This window comes from Aythya ferina (assembly GCF_964211825.1).
Source record: "Aythya ferina genome assembly, chromosome: 12".
NCBI classification, from domain to species: domain Eukaryota; kingdom Metazoa; phylum Chordata; class Aves; order Anseriformes; family Anatidae; genus Aythya; species Aythya ferina.
In genome coordinates, this window is record NC_140308.1 from 10073357 (window position 1) to 10100062 (window position 26706).

General features: G+C 35.2%; 1 protein-coding gene across 4 annotated transcripts in view; it reads left to right on the forward strand.

Annotated features, from left to right (window-relative positions):
• Positions 1-26706, forward strand: part of LOC311443543 (transcription initiation factor TFIID subunit 4-like) — a 143499-nt gene that overhangs the window by 11038 nt on the left and 105755 nt on the right. For 3 of the 4 annotated variants that reach the window (XR_014697323.1, XM_084533809.1, XM_084533807.1), the window contains exons 3-9: positions 3803-3940; positions 5155-5382; positions 6270-6392; positions 6922-7011; positions 8588-8845; positions 18945-19050; positions 23232-23346. Coding sequence is in view for 3 of the 4 variants with exons in the window: in XM_084533809.1 (XP_084389935.1) it covers positions 3803-3940; positions 5155-5382; positions 6270-6392; positions 6922-7011; positions 8588-8845; positions 18945-19050; positions 23232-23346 (1058 nt within the window). In the remaining variant the exon portion in view is untranslated. The remainder of the gene's footprint in view (positions 1-3802; positions 3941-5154; positions 5383-6269; positions 6393-6921; positions 7012-8587; positions 8846-18944; positions 19051-23231; positions 23347-26706) is intronic. The other variant, XM_084533808.1, reaches the window with a different exon arrangement.

The window sequence follows — 26706 nt, forward strand, 5'->3', positions numbered from 1 at the left end:
AATGAAGGTTGTGCCTATGTTGACTGACTTGCTAGTCATTTGCTGCAGTGTTGTGCAAATGTTTTAGAAGCAGGGGGTCCTTTGGCACAGTTTGGCTATATTTTTACAAGGGTAAAAAAACCAAAAACAAATCCCTAACATACAAATTGCTCTGCATCCAAAGCTTGAGTGCATTTTTCAGATGAGCCATAACCAAAAGAATTCAATCTGAGGCAGTCAGTAAGCATATAAAGCTTCTTCACAAACACTTTAGAAATTCAACATAATTTTAAGTATAGGAAAACAGAGTTTGGTAATGGGGAATGTTATGATGCTTAATAAGAAATAGGGCTACCAGGCATACCTATAAGAAAAGCTGTATAAATTATTCTGAACTACCACATTTGATCTTTACCCTATGTTTCTGCCAGCATCTGCAATCCTTCCTTCACTTTTTCTTTGTTAAAACACTATCTTTTATTGTTTGAGGCATCAGGACCTTGAGTGTCAGCATGGCTTGTTTCCTTTGTAAGGAATCTTTTGGACTGATGATTAAAAAAAAACCAAACAACACCACCAAAAAGACACGTTTATTTCAAGTTTGCAAATCAATCTGATCTTAAGGCCTGAGTTGTACTAACGTTGAGTTTTGCATAGCACCTATTGGTGTGTTTTTTGTCATCCTTTCATGGTTGGTAGTGGACAAGTTTATTGATGAGTTTGATCATGAAGAATATATTTAACATCAAAAGTAAGCTGTCTTGCTTTGTAATGCAGAGACCTTGTTCCTTAATGGAGTGTCACCCTGAGTGTTCATCAGTAGGTGGTACTGTGGTACAAAATACACCTAACTTGTGTCTAAGGATTGACTTACATCAGAGTACAAACCAACGGCCGTTTAAGTTACCTTGATTTTAAAAACCTGAATACACAATGCAATTGTGTAGTCCTGCCTTGGCAGTGGTAAGTAATCCCAGATGATTTGGTGTATTTATTCCATATTCAGGTGGCCTGCTTTTTCAAATGCAGCCTTGTATATATTACTTTGAATATAGTGGCACCTTGTTTGTGCTCAGCAGGTACAAAGCGATTTGCTCCTGTTTATGCCTTGAGCTTTGCCTTTCTACCCATGTGTCTAGAGCTCTGGGGAGAAGGTCCAAATAGGAAAGTTAAGATAGAGCTATTTAAGGAGTGAATTTACAGTACACAGAGTAATTCCACATTGGCTCCTTCTGTGAGTGATTATAGTGTGCACTGACTGCCTTTGTGGAAGGGACTTACTGCACCCTGAAACCAGAGTAACTTGCACTCTGCATGACTTGTGCCAACAGAATGAATTCTTGGGACATCTACCCTCCAAGCTGCTCATAAGCTGGACCATTTTGAAAACTTTATTTCGACATTAACACCATGCTGTGCCCTGCTTAGAATACCTAAGCTCTTTGTGTGGACAGACCCAACTTAAGCTTGTATACAGAAGGCTATCTTAAGTGCTCTCAGATGTCCCTGTGGAGATTTGTAGTGGAGTATGTACTGTATTCAGTACAGTATTCAGGCCTGGTTTCCTGCCTGCTAAGTTCCAAGTAACCTGGAAAAGCCCCTTAAATGTTACTTTCATATCTTTATGAAACATAAAAACATGCAATGCATCTAATCAAAAATGATACAGCTACATTTGGAAAATACATTTCTTTCTAAGCTTTGGTTAGTAATTTTGGAATCTAATCACTAACATACCAAACTGTAGCTGTTGTTCTTCAAATAATATAAAAGCTTTTATACTGTTCCTGAAGGAGCTTGATACATTGGGTTACAATATTTTTTATGACATTGATCACTTCTGTTTTCTTTTTGATAGATTTCTTTTGAGATCTATTTACAGCTTTCTCTTCATAGAAAATACAGCTGTTAGCTTCTAAGTTATGGTTTTCTACTAGTTCTTGTTGATGTGTTTGTGTTGTGAATCTTTATAATGTCTTCTGGTAACTTGCAGTTGTCATTTGAAGATCATTTCCATGATACTTAACAAGAAACTAACCTCAAAAAATTTTTCTGTTTCTCATCCGCTCATTTCATTCTTACCTTTTAAACATTGTTGAGTTTTGGAATTACATAAATAAACCATTGCATTATTTTGTTTGTAGTTATGTGTTAGTAAGGTTTTTTCTTAATGTACAGCATTTTCATAATGTACAGTAATGGCAGCAAAATCTATTAATGAGTTGTATCAACAGCATTTGTCACTAGTGACTTTTAAAACAGGGTCAGTTTAGTCCTCATGTTTCACAGCTTGCTTCTGTGGTCTGTCACAGTGGAATACTTTGTATGGAAGGTGTTGCATACTTAGCTGGGTTCTACACTGTTATGATACTGAAATTTTATATTTTATTTATACGTAGTTCTTTTTTTTTTCTGCAAGCATATTTCTATGAAGAATTGTGGGCATTTATTAGTTGAGACAAATTCCCTAGCTAGCAGCTTGAGCTATGTATGTATTTACACATCTTTTGTGGAACTGAGTAGCTGCCTGATTGTAGGTTGCCTGGTTGTCTGCTTTCTTTGTACATCCTCAACTCTGGAAGCAGTTACTGACAAGAAGAAGGCTGACAGCACAGGCATGGTGTATTCTTAAGTTGGAAATACTGATTATAAGCAAATGAACAAGATATACAGTATTCATATTTTTAAATGTAGGCATACATCAGGTACATATAGTTTCATTCGACCAGTGTTTAAAGGAAATTGAAGCTATTGGTCTTCTGTATAACTGAGAAATTGTACGGAAGACACAATTGTGGTATTTAAAAACAGAAAAAGCGTTTATAGTAGTTCTTCCCAAAAGAGAGACAATTCTGCCTATTCACAGTGATGCTGTATATTGCCTCTAGGCTACCTCCTCAGCTCAAGATAAAAAATAAATCTTGTAAGCTGTCCACACCAAAAAAAAAAAAAAAAAAAAAAAAAAGCTTTGTTCAGATGTCAGGTAGATTTGTTTATTTATTTATTTTCCCCAAATACAAAAGATTATTATCCAGTAGATTATGTTGCTGGCCTGATTGGTAGGGAGTGCTTGGGGCTTTAAATACCTGCCTGGGCCTCTGTTCCTTCTGAAGATGTCATAAGTATACTGGATATTCTTTGAACAAGTATTTTATGTAGGTTTAATAGTGTAAGAATTTAAAATAAGCTGTTCTTTATAAAAGTACTAACTACAGTGACATATAACTTATAATTTTTCTTTATTCACATTTTGCTATCTAACGAGAAACAAGATTGGTTATGATCTCTTTAAACACGTAGCAAATGTGTCTTTTCAAAATATTTATTTCAATGCAAATCTCAGTTAATGCCAGTTATAAGAGAATATAAGAATTGAGACCAATGGGGTCTGCAGTTTTAATAACAAGCAGATCCCTTTTGTTGGAATTACTTTACTGTGTGATGTATTAGTTAAATTACAACTTTTCTGAAGACATTTTTTCTTCCTAAATCTTGTCAAATTAGTCCTTCTATATAACGGTGGGCAATCTCTATACTAATCTCACCAGTTATGGTAAATTACAAAGACAGTCCATATGTTTGCTGCTTAAAACAAATGTAGTGTTCTTGACTTGCAGTGTGCTACTGAGTAAAAGGCTGTAATCCAATTATTTTCCTTCAGCTGCCTTTAACATTCCAGTTGCTTTCTGATTACAGCGTGCATTCCATGCCGTCAATTCACAAAGAAATATTGATTCTTCTTGCAGTCACTATTATTAAAAAGCTTTGCAGCTCAAGTTACTAATGAGGGGAAAAAATAAAATTCTTACTTTTCCTTTATTAGCAACCAACTTCTGTAGCCACATCTACTGTCCGCCTAGGACTTCCAGTGCAAGCCAAAGTTGTTCAATCAACTGCGACACCTGTTAGTGCTACGTCTGCTGCAACTCTGCCAGGAGGCTCTATTCTTTCACATACCACAGTAAGTACTAAGAATATAAAAAGCAGAAGATAGGGGGGAGTATGTTTATAGTTGTATGGTTTTCCTAATGTGAATTTTAATGAGAAATGTTACTATGTTTGCTTTTATCACAAACATAGAAGTGAATAATGAATGGATAGTCCATCTGTATTATGCAGGTGTTGAATGGTAGCCTAGATTGTATTTTCTGTTTTTTTTTTTTTTCTAGATAACAGACAAAAATTAGTAGTATAGTTTTAATATTTTTCTTTAAAAACAACAGTCAGCTGGGCTTGTAAGCCTTGCTTTAGTGGTGGACATGCTGGACTGGGTTTGTCCCCTGCCAAGAGCTGTAGTATTTCGTTCTGCATGGTCACTAGTGCCACAGGATCCACAGTGTCACCCATCACAGTACAGGTACCTGGCTCAGCTTGTTCTGTGTCTGTGCCGAAGTCAGAGCAAAGCTCTGCAGGTAGGTGGGTTGGATCAGAAGGTCCTGATAGCTTCTGCTCAGCAAGTTGTGCTGCTTCGCTGAGCTCTCTACTTTCTGCAGTCTCATTTGGCGTGTCTGTTTGAGACTTCTTGGTACTTGGAAGGGTAGCATATTTAGTCAAGTCAAGTGTCAGAACTCAACTGGATTGTGTATGTGGTGTTCTGTTCAGACTGAGCTTTCTAACCTTTCTAGCCTTTAGGCTGAGAAGTGTGCAGCAGGGTTTTTACATTTGGTCCAGCTACATCCAAGACAGTTCTGTTTGTTAGGGCTTTGCACTGTGCAAAAGCATATATACAGCTGCTGAGCTCAAATTAGGTTGGGAAACTGTGTTGGTGCATTAGTGTAATCTGGATCTGAGCTGTAACTGGGGTATAGATAATTGTAAACCCGATGACATGACAACAGATCCTCAGCAATTGTCTTGTTTATATCAAGGCACGAGTTTGCAGAAAGTTGAGTTACGGATGTCATGTCTGCATGGTCACCTTAAAGAATTGGATAATTGCAACTCATTTTAGTGGTACATTTATTTTTGTAATAAAACGAACTTTAAATGAGGATGACTTCTATTCAGTATGGTTAAAGGGTATAAAGGAGTTCTAATTAGTAAAATTAATGGTTTTATTTTGTTAGTACATGCATATGTGAAAGAAATGATTTTTTTGGTCAAGTTTTTAAGAATTTTATGGTTGAGTTTAATACTTCAGAGAATGATCTGGTTTTTAATATAAAATATTAATAGGTATCAGTAGTTTCAACAAGTACTCAAAATGTATTCAAGACCACGGTAGCAACTGGAACATCAGCATCTCAACAACCTGCAGTAATTACTGGTGGACAAACTCAAGCTTCAGCACAGACACAGGGTCAGCCTCGGCTGCCACTTCCACCTCATACAACAGCACAAGTACCAGCACAGCCCCAAGTAATACCAAGCTCTCCTGTACCTGGAACTACAGTTGTATCACAGGTGAGTACTAAAAGACTAGATACTTGATTTTATTAATATTTTATGAACTTCTTAGATCTATTCAGAAATGGAACATTCATGCAAGTGCCCTGCATGTGCACAGGGCGTGCCCTGTGATGGAACAAATACTTTACAAAGAAGAAACCATTTCAACTAAATGGAATACAGATTCTGAAAGGAGAGAACACTTATGGCAGGATGGGGAAAATTGACCACATATGTTTCAATAGTGAAAGACCTATTCCATTTCTGTAAACAGAACAATCAGGCCTTTAGCCTATGGACATCATTATTATAATATTTCTGGGCCTCAAAACTGTGGTTACATTGAAATGTTACATTTCTGGTTCTCAGAGCAAATTACAGCACATAAAAATAATAGCTTGAAAAATAAGAGCATCTGCTGTTATGCTGATGCAAAAACATTAGATATGATAATGTTTGAAAACTATTTATAATTTGATTTTACTGCTGTAGCTGCTTTGTGCAAAAGCATATTGAATCAATAATTAAACAAATTAAGTAGCTTGGGGGACACTACATTGTATCTCAAAGGAGAATACATCTCCAACAAATTGTTACATTATGTTCTCTCGTTTATGGTTGTTTCTATCAAATCAGATTGTAAGATATTAAATATATTTTTTTAATTGACTTTTGTTAGTCATTATGAGGTATGATGTTCAGTTACATACAGAAGTGAAGAAAATGTCAGGTAACTAGCAGTAGCAAAATAGCTGCAGATGTATGTGAAATATCTCCTGCCTGAATTAGAAAAATTTAATAATTTTCTCTATTGATAGTGATTAAAATATATAGCTATCATAATTGGAAAATTGCATGGGTATGATCTGTTTTCTTTTTCTTTTTCTTTTTTTATTTTTTAGGAAATGCAAGAAAATGTGAAAAAATGCAAAAACTTTTTAGCTACTCTTATAAAACTTGCTTCTCATAATTCACCTTCTCCAGAAACGTCCCGTAATGTGAAAGCTCTGGTTCAGGATTTGTTGGTAAATACTTCATACTAATGTCAGTTATCTTTAAACTTGTTATTTATATTTGCTGAAATCTATTGTTTTGATCTTAGCTTTTATTTTCTGTATAATGATAGGGAAAGAAGTTGAGCTGTATCAAAACGCAAATATCCTGTTTGTTACATATTTTCAAAAACACTGTTAATGTAGGTTGTCTCATAGTTTCTGAAAGGGGAAATGCAACGAAGTATTTAGTGTGCCTTCATCAAAAACACTCTTGCTTTGATGGATAATACTGTGGTCATATTTTGAAAAATACAACAAAATATGGGATTTTTACTTGAGGATACATTGAGTTTCTTTTCCTCCAAACCATGGTCTTTTCTGAAACAGCCTACACAGACCTATATACAGTATAAATATATACATTTATTTGTGTGTGAATACATGTGTATATATGTACATCCATATTTACGTGTGAGCTTGTTCTCATTATTATCTGGAAAAAAAAAAAACAACAATCAACTGAACTGAATTACTGATGGTTTGTTCTTTTTCCTCCAAGGATGCGAAGATTGATCCAGAAGAATTTACAGGCCGCCTGCAATCAGAACTGAAATCATCTCCCCAGCCATATCTTGTACCTTTCCTTAAGGTAATGTGAATATTGTTCAAATTAGTTTATTTCAATGCAAATGTCAATACTTCAAGTTTTAAAATACACTTTTTAAGTGGAATTAGCTTCACCCATCTAAAGTGAGACTATTCAATTTTTACTTTGTGGTACCAGTTTCTACTGAAGTCTGCACAACTTCAAAAATTGTACAGTAAAAATTGTACTTTACTGTTACAATGCATTTAATTCTCTGTGATCTGTCTTTTGTAAAGTACAACACTCATTTAGAAAAGTTACGCGTTCTATAGAACGCTTAAGCTAATTAAATAGTTTTTTTTTTCCATATTTATTGTAATTTATATTTGAATCATTGATACCTTCCAGTGCATGTGTAATGGTGATTATGAAAAATGGAACCAGATAATGCTGTTGAAATAATTGGTGAGCTGATCCTGCCTGTAATCTGGAACTCTCGTCATCTAGAAGAGGGATTCCAAATGGATTTATTGATTGTTGGGTCCTAAAGTAGAAAATATAGGGGTAAAATAACTTCTGTTTTTTCTACTTTACCTAAAACAGTTTCCATATGCAATATTATATGCATATATACAAAGCATGTTTAATTATGCCCCAACAAAACCACAACTATTGTTTTAAAAGCATTTTTCTTCTAGTCCAAGAATTCTCAGTTTAGGGCAAATTCCCTGTTTCTTCTCTCTGTTCAACTCTTCTGAACTTTCTCCCCTTGCTTCTGTTTTTTTTTTTTTTTTTTTTCAAGTTACCATTAACCCTTATTTGTGCTTATTCCTGCTCTTACTCTTCAGTCACTTTTAGCATGAGGATAAGTTTTAACTTGTTTCCATGCTTTGAAGTCCTTTTCTTGGCAACAGACATTACTTTTTAAATAAATATTAGAAATTTAGAAAGACTGTAGCTTGAGTTAAACATTGTTACATTCTATAGCTGCCTGGGGGGGAGCACTTCAAAAGAACTCTGCTACCACTTAAAAAGTAAAAAGTTTATTCAGAAGGTACGGTATAGTCTTTTAGAACTGTATTTTTTGGTTGAACTGGTCTGAACATGAAGCATACAATAGTACACTTTTCTAATGCAGTCAGAATACATTAGATCAGTAATAATACAGTAAACAACTATCGCTGTAGGGCATCGACAGTTAAATCATCTTGTTCTAGGTACTGGAGGCATGTCAAGAGAAGCAAATTGGTGCAGCTTATTTCTTCTAGCAGGCAGTGGGCTTTTCCTACTGTTCTGTCTTATCTTTCCTTCCCTTTCTTTCCCCCTTCCAAATACCTAAGCTACAAGTTCTAGATAGACTTGAGGATGGAAGTGTTATATATTTTACCATTACCATGGAATTAAGGCATGTCAAAGTCTGCAGGGTTGCTAAATTCAAATTGAAAGCTTACTAAAAATGGAAACTGAACTTGCGCTCTTATAAAATGTGTTCAGTATTGTTTCTTGTTGATGACTAGGCAGATTATACAATTGGACAGAAAACTGCATTCTTTTAATTATGTTTACAGCAAATTTCAGAAGATTTTTTTTTTGTCAACCTGGTAAACGTGATATTTCATCAACTTTCTTCTGTTTTTAGAAAAGTCTACCTGCATTGAGACAATCTTTACTGAATAGTCAACATTCAGTTTTGCAAGGACAGCCGTCTCAGCAGTCACTTCAACAAACCAAGCTATCACAAGTTATACCTCAATCTGCCTCTGGAAGTATTTCCTCTGTTGTCACAACGCAGACAATAGGAATAAGGCAACCAAACAACATTTGCACAGTCTCTGTATCAAATACAGTGCAGCCTCCTCAGGTTAAGGTGGTACAGTCAAATCAGAGTTCTCAACTGGTAGGTACCATAGTATGAAAGAGAATTTCTTAACAGACTGAATAGCAATTTTTAATGTTTTTTTTTTGTTTTTTTTTGCTTGTTTGTTTGTTTTTTGTTTTTTTCCCCAGCTTGTTTGGGAAATGCTTTCTTTTTTATCATGTTCTGTACTGTGCAGTAGCACCTCATTTTATGGATCTTTACATACATGGTCAAACTTTGCGACAAACCCTTAATTTAGATAACTTTATAAACATATCTTAAATTTTTAAGTAATGCTTTGTATACTCTTGGTCTTTTTTTCCTGAAATATGGTTGTTGTGTGATCACAGTGGATTGTGAATTAATTAATGATGTAGAACGGAAAACTTTTCAAAACTTACAGGCAAGAGTAAAATTTTTAGTATGTTATTGGATATGTTGCTTTGTTTAGATTAGTCTGCATTAAAATCAGTTACTTAATTTTAACTCTTCTATACATAATAACAAAATTGTGTAGAACAGCTGTACTGTAGCAGTATGTTTTGTTTAGAAACAGTGCCATATTTTATTTACTGGAATGTGTCATTATTGTATATTGGAGTATTACATGGTTAGATTCATTAATTGCAGACGTGTTACCAATACGGCAACAGTACAGCCATTTAGTCATTGAGAGGGTGATGAATATATCCTGATGGTGTGTGTGTGTGTGTGTACAGTTGTAATTAAAACTCATTTAGAATTTTTACCAAGGCACTAAGTTTATAGAGGCATTAACATCCTTCTAAGCAAAGATGTAAGAATTCCTTTGTCTGTAGTTCCTGTATATGTATGATTAAAGTACTCGACTTTGGTTTCAAAATCAAACTGTCAGGTTCCAAAAAGTATATCAAATTGGTAAAAATGTATATTATCAAGATTCAGAGATGCATATATAACAATGTAACACCTTGCAGGGATCTATCTATTCTTGAATTTGTATTCTATACCAAAGAAATAGCTTCTAGGGTGTGCAGGGAGAGAATGTTTATTGTACTTTATTTTAAAATTAGCAGTACAGAGTTTGAAAACAAACTAGCCTTAGTCTTTTGAAACTTGCGTTTTTTGGCTGTTAAATAACTAAATTACAAATGAAATAAATAGAATTTTACCAGCCTTTTGTGAACAGAGTTTTAAGGTGTAAGAACATTTGACTTATTTTTTTAAGACCCACAACTTTGATGGTTGTAATACAAATGAGATGTGGATGTTTTGCACCTTAACTTGACTGCTTTTTGTTCAGCCATGTGAATTCTTTTCTGAAATGTGTTCTTCCCACCCCTTCTGGAATGTTTTATTATTTAGAAAGGTGTTTCTTAGACTTGTTGTGACTTCTATGATTTGTCTACATCTTTTAAGACTGAAATTGGCAATGGCATTGGTTCTTCACGGTAGGGGAGCAGGAACTGATGGTAATTGCAAGCAGTAGGTGTACAAATTAGTCTCTGTCCTGGGGAAAACAAATTTCTGACAGCAGCTAGCAGGTTTCTTACAGGTATTATCATTCATGGCCAGTATGTCTAGTCTGCTCTCACGTCACAGTCCTAGGGCTAAGGTACTGTCAGGTAGCACTGCTTTTTCCAACATTTTGCAACCCACTCTAAACATTCCAGTGACTGCTAGACAGGTTACACCCCCATTTTGAGAAACACTGATGTTGAGCAATGAAAACATCAGTAAGTCCACGAGGAGTCTCGTTTATGCTTGCAGTTCTTGTGGAATATTTTCTGAATGGGATAGACCCAAACTTATGTGAGACAGGTCTTTACATTCATGTGTGTTTAGTTTCTCTCTCTAACAATCTGATGCATACACAAAGCAAGCAGTTATGATATTAATGTGAGTGGAGACTAGTAATGTGAAGAGTTGCTCTGTCATCTTATTCAACATACCTGTGCAATATGAAGGAACTACAACTCCTAAAAGAAAATTGAGGAGATTGGTCTGATTGGCAAAGGAAGTTTTCTGTCTACAAAGGGAGATAGTTCTAGGACTGGATTTTCATCTTATTGGGTACATGAGATTACCTCTTTTTTTTCTAAAGGTAGCAAATGCAGAGCAAAACTATGCTTAATACGTCTAGAACATATTTTATAGAGAAGTGAATACACAAGAAATGAAAATTCATTGGCTTTTCATATTTGTTTTTAATATATCAGTAACATACATGAATTAATAGAACCAAACATTGCACTGACCAAGCACTTCTAAATGGCCCTCAGATTAGTTCTAGACAGACAAAAGTAGCATCAGACAATAGGAGTCATTGCATAAAAAATCCTATGTACCACAACAGCAATTAGCTCACATGCCAAGCAGACAACCCAGCAGCATTCCATGGCACTCTAGTAATTGTTTTTAAGTACTGGCTTTTTTTTTTTTGTAGTGACAGTGATCACACTCTTCATACTTTTTTGTGCTCCCCAAAATCAAAGCACAGCAAAGAGCTGCTGGCAGTCTTGCCTGGGACTTTTCCGGAAGAGGAAGATTACAGCTGGCTTGCCTAAGGGTGGCCAGCACTGATGGAGGAAACTGGCTGAGCTCCAGACTCTCCAAGCCTGAAGCTCACTGGAGAGAGTTCCAGCTGGCTATGCAAACTGTCCAGCTGCAGAAGGGCAAGCCTATTTTGGAATCTAGATCTTTTCAAACCAGCCAGCTACAGTAGTCCAGTTTCTTTAAAAAAAAAAAAAAAAAAAAGTTAAAAATCAGTTAACTGTTCATTTTGTTTGACTTTTCTGTCAAAAGGGATTTTATAAAGGGGCCAGTGCTAGGAGATAGTTCACAACACTTTAGGAAAGACATGATACTAATTTTTGTCATTGCATATATTGAGTCTTTCAGAGCATCTCATCTTATAGTGTTTTGAATTTCAGTAGTCAGAATGGTATTTTTAAAAAACATTGCCTTATGCAAATTCAGTTCTTTTTTAAAGTCTGCCCTTCTACATTCAGTAGTGGTCACAGTACTCCCCTCTCTTAGCACGTTTGGAAAGCTCATTCAGAAGTTATTCTGATTTATAATTGTAAGATTCTGCTGTTTTGAAACATACAAATGAAAAACATTCATTACATTTAAGCAATTTTATTATTTCCAGAAAAACAATATGAAGTGTATATGAGAAGGAGTTTGGCACAATTGAGCTTTCTGAAGGTAAAGCAACATTGGCTTCACTGGTTGTTATTCCTAAAAAACAAAGCATCCTTGATGTTCATTTGAGTAGAAATAGGCACAAGACAGCATATCTGTAGAACTCAGCAATGGGGCTAAGACGTGTGAGCTGTCACTAGCCAGATTTGGCACACATACAGCAAACCCAGAACTCTGTAAGGTACTGAGATGCTAAGTTGTAGTCAAGTTTGTTTCCCATCATACGCAAGTTTTGCCCATAGAACAGAACACAGAGCTTGTTCATGTGGCTTGTGGCTGTTCTAATGTGGTGGTACATCACCCCATTACAGTGAGGTTTCTTGCAACTTGGGAGTTCTCTGTGTGCTGTTCAGCATGCAATGTAGATTACACAAAGGAAATTTCATTAAAATCTAGTGTTAACAGAGATACAAGAGGAGATGATTTATCTGTTTTGTAAAATATACATCCTGTTCTAAACTATGTCAAAGCTATGTTATATAAGAGCTAGATAGTGCTATTAGTACTGGTTAACTACTATTAGCACTGGAAACGTGGATGAATCTTGGGCTAATATTTCATTGATGAGACACTAATGAGATAAGCCAGCAATTGATTTTCATAATTATTCTAAATGCAATGTTCAGAGTTTCTCTAAATTGTCATTCTTAGTGGGCAGGAGCTCTATATACCCTTATATATGCAGTCATTACCCGTCTCATTCTGGGTGTTAGAGCAGACAACATTTCTATGAATAACAGAGTTTTTTATTTGTTAAAAGTTTTGAAGTTGTAAGTAGATTGTTGAGTAAAAGAGATTGATTTGCATTTTTTATATTGTGTTGACACTGCATCATAAAAAGAAAGTGCTCCTGGAGGTTGAAGCCACTTACTAGATTTAAATGATAAAGAAACAGTAAGAAATTTAAAGTGATTCATCTTAATTAAAACAAATTTAATTATCACAAAATCACAGAATCATCTAGGTTGGAAGAGACCTCCAGGATCACCAAGTCCAACCTCTGACCTAATACTAACAAGTCCTCCACTAAACCATATCCCTAAGCTCTACATCTAAATGTCTTTTAAAGACCTCCAGGGATGGTGGCTCAACCACTTCCCTGGGCAGCCCCTTCCAGTGCCTTAACAACCCTTTCAGTAAAGAAGTTTTTCCTAATATCCAACCTAAACCTCCCCTGGCACATCTTTAGCCCATTCCCCCTCGTCCTGTTGCCAGGCATGTGGGAAAATAGACCAACCCCCACCTCGCTACAGCCTCCTTTAAGGTACCTGTGGAGTGTGATAAGGTCATCCCTGAGCCTTCTCTTCTCCAGACTGAACAAGCCCAGCTCCCTCAGCTGCTCCTCATAAGCCTTGTTCTCCAGACTCCTCACCAGCTTCGTCGCCCTTCTCTGGACTCGCTCGAGCACCTCGATGTCCTTCTTGTAGCGAGGGGCCCAAAACTGAACACATTACTCGAGGTGCGGCCTCACCAGAGCCGAGTACAGGGGGACAATCACTTCCCTAGCCCTGCTGACCACACTGCTTCTTATGCAAGCCAGGATGCTGTTGGCCTTCTCGGCCACCTGAGCACACTGCTGGCTCATATTCAGCCAACTATCCACCAATACTCCCAGGTTCTTCTCTGCCGGGCAGCTTTCCAACCACTCATCTCCCAGCCTGTAGTGCTGGTTTATGTAAAGTAGTATAAAAATTGTGCAGATCTAGTTGGAGGCTCCTAGAAAGTGAGATAGAACAATGGAATTTGCAAGTAAAATAAAGGGACAGAACAAGAATCATGTTATATAGCAGTGTTCAATGTTGGTCTTTTAAATCTCTAGTGGAAGAGTAGAAAATGGCTATTTGGATAAAAAATAGCCATTTTTTATTTACTTCATTGCTTCTTTGAAAGCATATACACAATGGAACAATATTGTTGCCATATTAACATTAAAATTTATATACTGCATTAAAAAGTAGAAAAAGTTTTTCTGTTTGGGAGGAAAACAGTAATTGTTCATGCAAATTTTGAGGCATCGGTGAAAAATTCTGTTACTATTGCATCTTGTTTAAATAATGGTAAATATGAACTTAGGTCTGTAAAAGCATGAACATTGGAAGTTAATGCTGCCAGATTACATGATAGCTGAGGTTTGATATGACATTTATCTTCAGGATTGAGTAGACTGATAAATCACAAGTGGCATAGCCACAAGTGAGTTAGCAAGTGTTTACTCATGAGTGAAGATAAATGTCATATCAGACATTCGGCCATTCTGAATTCTGTACGTTTACAAGTGGCATATTTATTTCTTCCCTCCACAGTACTTTTTTTTTTAATTGAGAGAGAAAATACTCAGTATAAGATATATTTTGAAAATGTATTTTTATGTTCCATTCTTTGCAGAAACATCTATTTCCTTTGCTGGTTTTATTGCTATATTTGGTATGCTTAAACTTCCGGATCAGATGCTTCTGTTGCAAATTATGTTTTATGTAAATCAAGTTAGGTTAATTTTCCAGCTCTTGTCAGGTAAGGGGAAACATACCATTGTGACTTTATGCATCTGTAAAAGAGCATCTAGATCAGGGAGACTTGCAAAATTCCTGTCCTTGAAGCCTTTAGCAGTGAACTCTAATCTAGTTGTCGTAAAGGTTCTTTTCTTTTAATGATTTGTAGATAGTAGCGTTCATTTTTATTTAATATCTGCCATTTAGGAATGAGAAAGGTAAAAAGTTATCAGTCTTTCTGTTTCAATCCATTTTATGCGCTGAAACCTTTCTCAATCTGTTAATCATTTGTGTTTTTAATTACTGTGTTCTTGAGTATTGTGTTAATTATCTGTGTTTACATCTGTAATGCATTCCTTGTCCTGCAATAATACATATGGTAGAAGATTCACACCTGTCATGACCATCACTTTTGGCTTAAATTAGGACCAGAGAGCACTATAATTTTATTGTCATATAGTTATTGAATCTAAGCTTTTTGAGAAGGTCTTTATGAAAAATGGATGTTTCAGCTGTGAGCATTTTAATATTCTAGTTATCAGTAATATGTCCATTAAATATCCTTTTTTCATCCACAAATCTGTTTGTTTTGTACGAGCACCATCACGTAGACAGCCCTTTTTCAGATGTGAAAACTGAGAAATGGACAGAGTAGTAGTCTGAGCATTCAGAAAGTGAGAGATGGAACTTGTTTGGAGGAGCAGACAATTGATGTATCAAAGCAGGCCTCATTAGTGCAGCAGAGTGGTGATGGTTAGGGGTGGAGTAGGATGGTGAAATAAAAGAATACTTACTGTGAGAAGTGCGCTTGTTATTTTCCAGAGACATATTATTTTATAGAAAAGAATTAAGTTAACTTCTACCATATTGCCATTGGAGAAGAAGCAATGCTATGACTTTCTTGCTTTAATATGTTCCTTGAACAGTTTTGAAGTGCAACAGCCACTGAGATGATTCTTCAACTTTTGACTGATGGATTGAAGAGGAATAGGCTGATCTATGACAGTACTTGTGCTGTCATGGCACTGTCTTAATTGTAGTTTTGTTTGATAATTTTGCTATTTTCCAAGATTATTATCAACTCTAGGCAATGGCTAAACCACAATAAACCTGTGTTTTGTGTGCCTTTGTTGTTACTGTTCTACTGTTACGCTTGCTGTCTTCAGTGGTGGTAATAATGAAACTGAATTCCCTTCTTTTTAGTGGAAATGGAATGATGAGCGGTTTGTGTAAACTGAAGACTCTTTTCATCTTACCACCTTTTCAGATTCAGCACTTTTAAAATATCATGAATATTATAATGTTGGCAGTAGGGGTAGAATACATAGGTTGGAGAGGACTTTGGGAGGTGTCTAGTCTGACCTTCTGCTCACAGGAGGTCCAATTAGAGAATGTTGCCCAGGGCCTTAACCAGTCATGTTGTGAACATCTTCAAGGTGAACTTCCACAGCTTCTCTGGGTAACCAGTTCCAGTGTTTGCCCACCTTTATAGTAAATTGTTTTTTCTTACATTGAGAGGAAATTCCCATATTCCAGCTTGTGCCTGTTGTGTTGCATCCTTCCATTGTGTATCCAGAAAAGCCTGGATCTGTCTTCTCTACACCTTCCCTTTATGTAACTGCAGAAAGCAATAAGAACTCTCCTTCTGTTAAGGCTGAACTATTGTGTCTGATAACCTCAGCATATTAAAAAGCATCCACTTCTGTATCTTCTATGTCAATCAGGTTCAGGAAATCCTTAACGAATTGGTCATTCAAGATTTGGTATATGAATGAGTTACATTAGATGGGGGTATGCTCATCGTGCGTGTTTTTAGGCTGTCAGAAATGTAACATAATTTTGGTTAAGTTAATCATCTCCCAGACTGGCTTGCCAGTATCTTGTTCATTGCCTATATTTTCAGGCCAAATTTAGGACAAAATAGAAATGTTTGTGTTGTGGGGAAAATAGGCAGGAGGATTAGAACAATTTGAACAATTTAATTGATGAAGAGTGCTACTTTGTTTATAAATTGTGACATAGAGTAAGTTACCCCGATTCATTAGTTTTTTACTTTGTTTGGAAGGAAGGTTGCACATTCTGTTTCACAAATAAATTGCTAATATTCACTGCGTTATTGATTCCAGAATTGAAGATCACATTCTGTGTTGAAATGTATCTTAAAACCATATAGAAACTGAAATCTGAGTTACTGTAAAACGTTGCTCTGAGTTTGGGTGCAGTTGTTCCTTGTTGCTGGTCAGTTTCAGTATGGAATTTAAAATGCTGATTCTGATCTACACCCTTTGGAAAAGATTATTTCTCAGTCATTGCCTACATTTTCAGCACTTATGTTGAAGTCCTAGTACGATACTTGTTAAAGAACGTTTTTTGAATGTATTTTGAATGTATTTAATAATAAAGAAAGCATTGCCATCATTTGTGTGATCTTAAAAGGTTAAATATTAGCCTATCTTTAATGGTGTTAATGACAGATTTTTTAGGATATTCACATGAAAATATTAATCAGGTGAAACAATTTGATTCTGAACTCTAGAAGTTGCTTGCTGCTTAATGACAGAAGATTACTGTAGTACCAGATGATGATTGTATCTGCAGGTCACATATAATTCCTTTTAGGCCTGACTTTTGGCCAGTTAAGGTATGTCTGCTTTTCTTCAGTATTCTCTGAAGACTCATCCAATATATTACTGTGGAAGTGACAATGTTCTCCTCTTCTGTATCAATAGCCCTTTTTTACTTTTGGGCTATTATGTCTCCTTACTTACTAAAATACACTTGTACGTGGAAACTGTTTTGTGTGCTTGAAAATGGAGTAAAATTCAACTTTTTTCCTCTTTGTCACTTATCGTCTATATGTTTTTCCTGTGGTACCTACTTAATTCTTTCCCATCTGAGTGTTACTATTTACTCACTGCCTGTCTTGACTAAATAAATTTATATCCACTTGTTCCATTTCTGTGCTTAGTCCAAATAATCTATTCTCCTTCAGTGTCTGTAGTTGAAGCTGAATCCTTAATCTTTTTTTTTTTTTTTTTTTTCCCTTTTACTTTCTGCGAGGTAGCTATTGCTAATACTTCTCCATCTGCAGGTTTATTATGACCTCACAATTTCTAATATTTTAGGTTGTGCAGAATGCAATTTCCTAACTTCAAAATATTCCTATTTGTTTTTTTTCTCCAGACTATATTAAAGGTCTTGTTCCCTCACTACTCTGTTCTCTTATTTGTAGTTTTCACCTTCAGACTGGGGACCCCTGGTTCCTGCTGATGGAACACTTTCCTATTTGTTCCTCAACTTCTTACTTCTCTACTTTTACATCTCATTTGAAAACAAAACAAAGCGTATATTTCTCCTTTCCTTTTCTCCATAGCACACTTTGAAGTCAGAGATTTTGTCTTCGCTGTTCAGCTAATTAATATGGTTTTAGATACTTTGTAAAAATAACAATGAATAAAGGTGCAGTGTTTCCCGTTTGCTTCGTATGGTGGTGTATGGCGTTGTGTATTGTCTTCTAGGAGGTAGTACTGAATGGTGCAAGACAGAGACTTGTAATTCAGGAATGGGACCATTATGCTATGGCACTAGTTGTGACTGTGAAGAGCACGTGACTTCTGAGGTTTTCTGACTTGAGTTGTGGTTGTAATCTTATTTACAGCTGTTTGCCTGTGTTTTGTTTTCAAAGTTCATTGAAGGATTTTTTTTTTTCCAGCTTTGCAGCATCCTCATGTCTTACTGAATCTTCTGTTCTTTACATCTGTGCCTACTTGTCCCTGATTTCATGAACATACATTTTGCTATTGCTTAGGAATGACCCTTGGAGTTTTTTCTTTTTAATTAAATTTGTGAGTCAAATTCTAAGTTTCTGGCCCAGTTTCAGTTTTGAGTAAGGACCTCAGAATTTGTTTTAGTAGTAAGTGAAAACATGAGAATACCGAATTAACATTTAAAAGACAAATACTGTATGATCACCACAAAACATTGCATTCCTTCTTGTGTATTTCTGACCTTGGAACCCATAATATTTTGGAATTTACTTCTAGTATATATTTTCTTTAAAAAGCATAGGTTTATAGTGAGAGACCTAATGGTTGTAGGTATATACCACTCAAATTATTGTAGCATTTTCTTCTGCAAAAATGCTTTCTGAAAAAAAAATTTCTGAAGACAAAGGTCTAAGCTTTAATATATACCTCACGTCTTTGAAATATATTTTTGATGACGGTTGTGACATATGACATTTGTGTCAGATATCTGATTTTTTTTAAAGTATAACAGCTAAATATGTATATATACACACACACACAACCACATGCATTACATGAAAATGACTTTTGTCACTAGCTGGTTGTGCTTGTAGAGATCCATATGCTTATATTAGTAATTAGAGGTATTAGTGTATTTACGTTGTGTGTGTTTGTGTATAAAGAGTATAATGTAAGTATACTTTTTTTTAATAATAGCAGATTATCCAGTCAACATCTGCTCAAACTGTGAAACGAAACCCTGCTTGCCAGACTACCCAGATTAGGATGCCAGTGGTAATAACTCAGACCATTAGACCACAAGGTATGGGTTTAAATGTTTTAGTGAGATTGTTACCTTTGTATGAATTTCATTGTAATTACAAAATAGTAGCATGGGAAAAACTTACAGTGCTGACATTAGCAGGCTTGACACTTTTTTATTTCATACTGGCTGAGGAGTGCATGTTTTCACTATGCAGTTTTGACATATTTCAGACTGACATAGTTAACTGTTTGGAAACTACATTACAACTAAACTCACATATGCTTAGTTCCTTATAAAGTTCTGAAAGAAGTCAGAAACTTGACTCTTGTGTGCTCTAACTCTGGGCCAAGAAAGAAATTATTAATTTTTCCTGAAACACAAAAAATACCTCAATGCACATGAAGCAGAACATTATAGTCATTGTCTCTGCAGCTATAGAAGTTGAGGTAGGAGTTTGAGAGAAATTTCTCAACCCACATGTTTTTTTTCAGGCAGTGTGTTTACTCTGTGCTGAGGTCAGAGACTGATTACAGCAACATGACATGCCAGGGGAGCAGGAGGTGTGGTATCATACACAACTTTCTTATGGGTTTGTGCACAGGTGGATTAATGTTTGATACATCACACTTTTTAAGAGGATTTTTGAACCCTTCTTACTTCCTTAGTAAATATGGTTTTTGTTTGTTTCCACCTGTTAGCCTTGGGGTTTGATTCTGCGAGAGATCATCTCTTTGGATGTGGGCACTTAGACGATTGAGGGTTTGTAATGGAATACAGAGTTTATCATCTTCAAGTATTGAATTAAAGTAGTTTAAATGTACATGAAAGCTATTGCTGCCTATTTTACTTTATTGCTTTGTCTTTTTCATTCTTGGGAAAAGAAAGCATCAAAAAAACAAAGATCACATTTAATAGCAGCTGATACTCTACTTGTTCAGTTCTCTTCAGAGAATCCAAAGGCTGAGTGGACATGGAGACCAAGCTGTCACTGTAAGCCTGTCGTAGGCTGTTTTTCCAGGTTAGAAAGAAATGCATTTACTTTCATATAAGGTGTATTTGGTAGCACTGACACTTATTTCCTGTTTATTTACAGGGAGGGTGTTCAGTGTTTTCGAGTATGAACTTTCACTTCTGACCAATGTCTGAGAGTGAAGGCAATGATCAGTTTAATTTCTGTGCTTTTTCAGTCTGCAGTTGTGAATGACAACAGTATGACAAGAATTTGCATGGTATTGGCACTTGTCTTTTAAGCAGTCGATTCAGAACACTGATTTATTCATGATGGCCATTGATTGGCCAATGAAGTACTGGCAGTACTTAACTGGCAGTTTGGTTTAAGGAAGACAACAATTCATAAAGGCCAGTTCATGCAAAGGCCTGCTTTCAGGTGAGCTAATTCCTATTGACAAGCTACATTTATTTAATTATACCCCCAAAACAGTCAGAATGGAAATCTAGAAAATGTCCCATTGTGAAAGCTATGAATCTTGCAGCCCATGTTTGGAGAAAAGTCTGCTGTGTGTTTGCAGCTTTAAGAAGTGCCTATCTCAGATACCAGTACATTTCAATCGTGATGCATTGTTAAAACTTCCTACTGTAAACACCAGTGTAATGATGTTTTATATTGACCTCTCTATTCCTGTAGAAAGAGCTAAGATACTGGAATAGGATGTGATCTATATAGAAAATTATGGTAGTGCAATTTTGTGGAGTGTGTCTTTTCAAAGATTGTTATACCAAAATTGAGCTGACTTCCACAAAATGCTGCATTTTGCTTCTCAAATAGGAGCAAATGTCCTAGTATAATGCTTCTTTACATTAGTATTAATTTATCCATGTGAACAAACTAGAATGCTTTAAAAACAGTAGTGTAGATAGTTGACAGACTCGAAGAACGTTAATATTAATAAATAGCATCCGTACCAGGGGAAATAGCTTTATAGTTATTTCAGGAAAAATTTACGCTTCTTTATCAAAGCAGTTATCAGTATAATAAATCTGTGAATTGTTCCTACATCTTGTGGATGGAGGAATAGAGCCATAGGGTAAAATAATTAGCCGGATTCATTGCAGCTATTTGACCTGTGCAGAACTAGGAACTTAAAAGTTCCTAAATTTGGGCTTATTTCTCTGGATCATACTACTTGAAATTTGAAACAAGGACACAGTGGTGAAAAACTCTGTATGTCATTACCAATCCCATGAAATACATAGGCCCATAGGTGATTCTAGTTCTCAAAATATGCCCGGTCTTGTAGTATAATTTGGTATTTTAGCAGGTTTTTTTGGTCTAACTCGTTAATAATGCAGAACTTTGTTTTAAACCAGAAAACTCATTTGTCATCCCCAAACTTATATTTACATTCCCAGATCCATTTGAGCAGAATATATATATTCAGAATATATATTGGGTGAAAGAAAGTGAGATTTTTTTTTTTAATATTCTGTGTAGAAATATGGTTTTCCTGAGACAGAGAGGTTAACTATTGTTTTGTTCTACCCTCTCCATATTTTTGGGGTGTCAAAAGTTATCTGTGGAAAAGAAAACATTGATATTGGCTGTTAAGGAATATAATTTTAAATTCTGGAGGAGAGCCACTGCTTCCTTACTTGATACATTGCAATATTTTTTAGGGCTAATACACTTTTAATTTCCTAAATGCTAATTGTTGAAAGCAGAGATCTGCTGACTTTTATTATCGTTTTATTTCTTCCAATTGATTTAGTAAAAAAAACAGTTTCAATTAGTTGATCTGAAATAGATAAAAGAATTGACTGGGCCATGAACTAATGCTGTGACATCTCAGAGACCTTTAATATTCCAATGACAAAATAGTTTTATTCCCCAGGCCTAGAGCCTAAATCCTGTTTTGCATTTGCTAATGTTGAGGGTCCACACAACAATGCATTTATGCAGATTGAAGAACTGAACAAACACTGTTCAATTAGTTTTGCTTTGAGAGCATATGCTAAGGGTGATGAAGACTTCAGAATGAAAAAAGTAACGTGCTCATGCAAAGCTCAGACTTTTTTGTTTCAGCAAAGAAGTGTTATTAAAAGGATTTGTTGAGATAGTTGTGGTTTAGGTTTTCAGAATTCTTGAAAGAAGAATAACATATCTCTGCTAAGGTTCATACCATGCCATTTTTATGCAATAGATCCACAGATATGAAGGAAAACTTCTCACCTACTTCTCAGTCTCAAATACTTTGTGTTTTAACTCTCAATAAAATTAAACAATACACAAGAAAAAGGTGAGATGAAGTAGACATATGATTTAATTACTTTCACATGCCAACATATGGGTGGGTTTAAAGGAAACTGACAAAATATAACCTAAGGAAGCAAGTCTTAAAATATTAAGCAGTGAAGGTGGACTAACTCCAAATTTGTCATTTGTCAGTGCTTTTTGAGTCAAATATTGATGTAATGTTTTCTAATAATAATAATGCAGGTTTATCGATTTACCAATTAGTAACATAAACCTGTAATTATTTTTGATTATATTTTAAAAATGTCGGAGAGGAATTAATATCCATTTATTAACGTAGTTTCACAAGACGCTAAATATCTACCACACTTTGGCTTGATTAGAAATCCCCCCCCTTTTTTAATGTACATATAGACTTGTAAAATCTAGATACAGACATGAATTACTTTATAAGAGCATTTTCAAAAAAGACAAAATAAAGACAACCTTTATGAGGGGGGTTATGTCAAATTTTAAAATCATATGTTGTCTTCTACATACTTCTACAGTATTAAACATTAAAGAATAGTTAAAATAATATTTTGAACTCTGAAAATAAATATTTTTCACTGCAACAAAGAGCAATGACTATAAGAAAATGTAAAAGCTATAGCAAATACCTCAAGTGACTGACTTAAAACATCTATATTAAGAACATTTGGAATCAGGTTCCTTTATGCTGTGCAGATTATAAAGAAAAGTGGTTTACTGACAATTGTAAATGCACAACCATTTTGTGTATTATAGACAATTATGGTCAATGGTTTTGAGTTCTGGAGTCTTTACTATAATGTAAATATAGAACAAACTGTTATATTAGTATTTTTTTTAATAGAAAGTTGTTCTTCTTCAGCAGTGTAATTTTTTAAAAAATAACTACTTCCTTTGTTTGCAATTTACAGACACTTAAATTTAGTTCCTGGACAGAAGGTTCTTTGATGTAAATTGTCTAAGACAGCTCATAATAACATCGCTTGGTGTTTTTCAGGCACAGTAGGGAAGGCACCAACAATACAAGCCAGCAAAAGTCCTGGGGGCTTTGGTGTTCAGGTCTCTGCAAATCAGAAAAACAAGCTGAATGACCCTGGAGGTGGTTCTTTCAGGTAAAAAAAAATAATGCAGGGGGGTGGCTGGAGGGTGGGGGGGGTGTCTTAAATGTAAAATATAAATCAGAATTGGCTTAACACCAGAGGGCAGTGTTTTACAATAATTCCTGGCTTTCTTACTATGATTGGATGACAATTTTCTTATTTAGATCTATTTAAAAAGTAAAAAAATAAAGGGGAAGGGGGGCGCACATGTCTTTAGGACTTTCCTTTAAATACACTTTGGAATGTTTAATAAAATCTTCACTTCTGTGGATTCCAAAACAAATTCTGGTAAATGGAATTAAATATATGAAGTTAAAACAAAAAACAAACAAACAAAAAACCACAAAACACACTTGCTTTTTTGTACCAGATTTTAACATTCACATGGAATGTATCTTGATGAGAAAATACTAAATGTGATGACAAGGCATCCTGTTGATAGATAGCTGCTAAGCTGCAGCTATCCCCTCATCAGCATACATAAAATACTGTATGTTTCTGGTAGTGTGTGAAGAGAAGGGAAAGTGTTGCTTTACCTGTTCTTCATGTGCTTACTTAAGTAGCAGAGATTGGGACATTCTATGACCTTCTGTAGTGACCTGATGCTGCAAAGTGTAATACAGTAGCATTGATGAATTGAGCTGCTATTATCATTTCGGTTCTTTTGTAGTGCAAATTTCTATTATATTTTTTTCCTGTATTTTGGATATATCTACTGTTTGAAGTGAAAAAAGAATCTTATATGTGTTGCATTTTTTTTCCACTGGTGAAAGCACAATCTGTATAATGTTCAAGCATTTTTTTCCTTTCTATTTCTTTGTTAAATGACAAAATAGTCGTAGATTTTTATTTTGTTCTGGAATTTCTACGTTGCTCTGATGTCATCACACCAGTAGTTAATTGGCAGGCTTAGGCTCTTGCAGGTGAAATGAAAGAAATTTTGTAGTCCTTTGTGAAATATCTCTGCTTTGAGGCATGTCAGTATTGCAACTAATAGTGGTAGTACTTAGTATTAATCTAGAAGCAAAATCATTCAATTTTTTACTTTCCAATGCTTTTGCCTCCCACTGAGTATTTAAATGATTTAAAATGTCTGTTGGGTTCAATTGTACTGTCTTAATAAGTATTTTTTATGTTTGTAAGCAACATGAGCATTTATTCTTCGTTAGTATAGCTTTCAATTTTACATACACCAAAAGGGACAGCATTTTTTTTGACTGGATGTTGTAAACTGTGCCAGGATTGATTCTTGCATTCACTTAGTTTATACATAGAATATATTAGGTTAGTTGGAATTGTTAATTTTCCCTTGGGGAGAAGCAAATGCTCAAGGCACTGATTGATAAATCAATAAATCTTTAGTGAGTTTGGTAAATAAGCTGTCAAGGGTGTATGTCATTTTTCCTCTAGAGAACAAATTTTAGTCAGAATGAATGTGTTTGTTTCCTTGCATTGTTTTCTCCTTCAAAATAGTAAGACACAATGCTGCATTTAAATAAGTCCATAAAATTGCAAGGATTTATTAAACAGCAGCAAAGATCAAGCTTTTTCTTGATATCTTAACAAAGAATTCAGTTGTTTGCGTATTTGCATTTCAACCCCTAACCTCTCCTGAGGACAAATAGATGTCTGACTATTAAGCCTAAAGGCACAGAGCTGGAAATCTGTATTAATCCTCTGAATGCTGACTAGTTTTCCTCAACATTCCCAGCGTGTGTGAAGAATGTGTTTTTAGCCAGAAGGCAAACTGGCATCTAAAGCAAAGCAAGAATTTTGAAAAATAGTTGCGTTATGTATAAATTTATTTTGCCCTTAGTGTTTTATTATTGCATATTTGTTTCATTATTTTATATTCTACTTTCTTTAAAATAACTTACTCTAGCTTTTCACTCTTGTGAACAAAGTGTTGGTCACTAGCAATGGAAATGTGAACATGGTCACTAGAAATGCAATTGCTATTTTTTATTTCCTTTAATCATACACATTCTTAAACTTAGGTATCTTTCTAGGGTGTGGGAAACAGAGGAAAGAATTGCATCAGAAACGCAGCAATTCGGAATTTCACAAATTGCAGCTTAGCCCTTATTGTCAGCATTAATTAATGAATTGTAAGACTGTCTACATGAGTTCACTGGATGTTATGGTAGCTGTTCTGTGACGTAGAGTTTTCAACCCTGAGGCTCCTGCCTGTAAAGCTGTTGTATTCCTGAAATTTTGTCAACTTTTTTTTTTTTTTTGAAATTTATTGTTGCTACATTTTTCAGTGGAAACTATGGAGTGTTCCATTTAGCTGACTTTTCTACTACATTAATGAATAGAAATTTGAATTCCATTCTTTGTAATATTTTTTCTTTTACAGTAGAGATCCACACTTATATTTGTACCATAATATTAATGGTCCAATGTAGAGGTTTCCGTAATCAGGAGAGATAAAGCAGAAGGTCCCTTGAAATCTGCAAGGGGCTGAATATTTAGTTACAACTGCTGTGCACATTGCCTGTCTCATTCAGTAACCTCAGAGCTCCTACTAATGTAATATACCACTGACAACAATGAAAACAGCAGACTCTTAAAGTAATTATTACCTACAGTTCCGATTGTGGACAATATAAAGAAAAACTTCTGTTCCCCCGATACTAAGTTGAAATCATTTCAGTTGGAAAGGACCTTGGGAGGTCAACTGCTCCAACTTCTGAGTCAGAGCAGGTTTGGTTAGATCAGGGACTTGTCCAGTTCTGCATGTCTCCAAGGTCACAGATAAATGTTTGTACTCCTGTATTATCCTACCATGTTCTAACTGAATTGAATTGAGTAAGGCTCAATAGCATTGTGCGCAAAATGGGGCAAGAAGTGTGTAGAACTAGTCCATTAATGTGTGTGATTCTGATAGGTTTCCATAGTGCACCTGCTAGGCAGGTATTCCTTCCTAGAGAAGTCTACTTCTCTACTAGCAGAGTCTAATTGGTAATAACCAGCTGTATATTCAGTCTTCCTTTGCCTACCCAAATGACATGCATTCTAAATCCATTGCCTGTTACTACATTTTTATTTTTTTTAAATTAAAGTTTAGTAGCATAATTCTGACAGAATGCCTCAAAATGCATGATGATGTATCTAATAAATTGCAAAACATTTTGTCCTCTTGGGAATGATAGAAAGCTAATGCAGGTGTTAAATGGATAGCTTCAAAGATTTCATCTCTGAATGGCACCTTAAGATTTAAGTTTCTTTATTTTTCCAAATAAATGTTTCAAGCTCTAAGATGAGCATGTATTTTTCCACATTTGTCAAAAAAAAAAAAAAAAGGGAAAAAAAAAGTGCTGATTGCAAATGTTGTGTGTCATTCCTTTTTGCTTATCAGTGGTAAGATCC